The 2,245-nt window shown below is 48.5% G+C and overlaps 2 protein-coding genes across 2 annotated transcripts in view; one reads left to right on the plus strand and one right to left on the minus strand.

Annotated features, from left to right (window-relative positions):
- Positions 1–6: 6 nt before the first annotated feature.
- On the minus strand, positions 7–477 carry ACA1_339690 (uncharacterized protein; the record flags this gene model as incomplete). The annotated part of the gene is made up of 1 exon (XM_004335196.1): positions 7–477. One exon carries the CDS (start codon positions 475–477, stop codon positions 7–9), a length of 471 nt encoding a protein of 156 aa, XP_004335244.1.
- Positions 478–2,154: 1,677 nt separating this feature from the next.
- ACA1_339700 (serine/threonine protein kinase, putative) overlaps positions 2,155–2,245 on the plus strand; it is a gene marked incomplete at both ends in the record, with an annotated part of 2,190 nt that continues 2,099 nt past the window's right edge. Inside the window, one exon of the mRNA XM_004335197.1 lies at positions 2,155–2,181. Coding sequence (XP_004335245.1) covers positions 2,155–2,181 — 27 coding nt within the window. The remainder of the gene's footprint in view (positions 2,182–2,245) is intronic.

Below are 2,245 nucleotides of genomic sequence, written 5' to 3' on the forward strand. Positions count from 1 at the left end.
ACATACCTAGGTCCAGTCAGGCAGGCAGTAGTCTGGCAGCTCCTTGCATTGCTCTTCAGTGTTGCCTTTAGAGTACTGGCACACCACCAGCTGCTTGTGTGGCTTGGTCTTGATCTCCTCCACCTCCATCTCCTTGTCCACATCAATCACCACTATGCATGCACATTTCCTCTCCTTGCACTCTTCCTCTACCAGCTTGCACTTCCTTTGCAGCACTTGGTGCTCCTCCTCCTCCAGCTCCACCTCCGCCTCCAACTCCTCCTCCCACTCCTCCTCCAGCACTTCCTCTCCCTTCTCCTCCTTTTTCTCCTCCTCCACTATCTCCTCCTCCAGCTCCACCCCCTTCTCCTCCTCCATTTGCTCCTCCCCCTGCTTCTCCTCCTCCTCCTCCTCCAGCTCCTTCTCCTGCTCTTCCTCCTCCTCTACCTCCTTTTCCTCCATCTCCTCCTCCTCCTCCTCCTCCTCTTCCACATCCATTGGCTCTTTTGCTCCCTCCTCTGCTGTAATTGGTGTACACTGTGTTAGCAGTTTGAGAGACTGCTGCTTTGTGCAGCCAGTGTCTTGGCCCCACACCTGCAGCAACCCATCAATGTATGCCTTGGTGGTAACCTTGGTGCTGGGTTGCTGGTGCACCTTTGCCAGGGCATTACAGGAGCTTGCTAGAAGCTCAGTGGCCAACATGGCCAAGAAGTTGGGAAGGCCTGAGGCAGCTTGGCAAGAAGACATTGTAAGGAAGTGTGTGTTGAATGTGGGTGGTACAACAAAATGATCAAAACAGGTTTTTCAACATTTTATAGGTAGTGAAGGTCTACAAAAAAGCTGTCCACATTAAATTCTAATTGGAGGGACTGGAAACAGGTGGCGAAATTTCGTGTGGTCTGGAGAGCTTTGAGATCTTCCTGATGTGCATTGGGAAAAGAGTTGACCAATAAAAAACCTGATGCACATTGGGTTTGTTAATTTGTCCAGTATTTTCCTCAACTCCACTGTTGTTAGTTGTGAGCTCATTGGTCTGGAGTTCCAAGAAACACAAATGTTTGCCAATCCAGAAGAACCACATCTATCTGTTATGTGGCTGTTGGGAATTGGAGATATCACACCAAATGTTTAAATACCTCTCCATTGTCATACAGTTGTTCTCCACCACAATGAGCCACTCTCTCCCCACCAACACTGAGGTCCTCACCTCTACCCTACTATCCCCAATCTTCAGCCAGTCCTTACAAGCCACAGCTCATACTCCAAGGAAGAGAGTTCTCCAAACTGCTGAAGAGTGAATCCCCAAAAAGCGTCGCCTGCTTGTCAGCAATGATCACATCAATACTGTTCTTGCATCATTCTGTTGTCGCAAGAAATGCCTTGATAACTTCTCCTTTGCTGACATTCTCAACATCACACAACCCTTTGCAGATCTCAATGAATGTGATTGCACCACCTTCATCATCAACATCATGTCAGCCAGCTGTGTCTCAACTTTCAAGTTGTGACTCAATGGTTCTCCAGTGTGTTTGAATGCTTTCCAAAAGGTGCCAACCCTTTTTATTGTGGCCTTACATTTGTTATCCCACCTCACATTGCTGCTCTACAAGGTGCATGGTTTCAGCAGGAAGAAGTGGTGTTCTGCTAAACAGATATTCATTTCTGGTGGGCGTGTCCCAATACACCACTGGACAGCAACATCCCTCAAATGCCACCTCCAATACCCACTTATGGCTAACCACTTTCTTTGATGTGATTGGAGATCACCTTCCTGATGCCACCATCCACTTACCTATTTCTTTGACTTGGCAAGAAGTGCACTCTATGTGTGCCAATGCTCATCCCTCTACTGTTCCTGTGCTCACCTGTTCTGCTATGCTCAAACACATTGCTTCCCACTTTGCCTATGTGAAGTTGCCTAAGAACTCATGCCTTGGCAAGTGCTCTGCTTGCATGGACTTTGCACAGCAATGCTTGAGAGCCAAAAGCCCTCTTGAGGCAGCACAGTTTGTGAGTGCATGGACTCACCACCTTGCTCTTTCTTCTGCAGAACACCTCAGTTACAAGGACTGATGCCACCAAGCAACGAGTCAACCAAGTCTTTACATGAGCCTGATCATTGACTACTCCAACCCACTCCCTCTCCCCACCCACACTCCTGTGCCAAAGGCCTGGATGCACTTTGGCAACCAGTTCACCATGGTTCTTGGTGGTCTCATTGACCACAGCCATGGCAAACACCTCTTTCTACACCCTCAGCCCTTTT

This window comes from Acanthamoeba castellanii (genome assembly GCF_000313135.1).
Source record: "Acanthamoeba castellanii str. Neff unplaced genomic scaffold scf7180000084619, whole genome shotgun sequence".
In the NCBI taxonomy this organism is placed as follows: domain Eukaryota; phylum Discosea; order Longamoebia; family Acanthamoebidae; genus Acanthamoeba; species Acanthamoeba castellanii.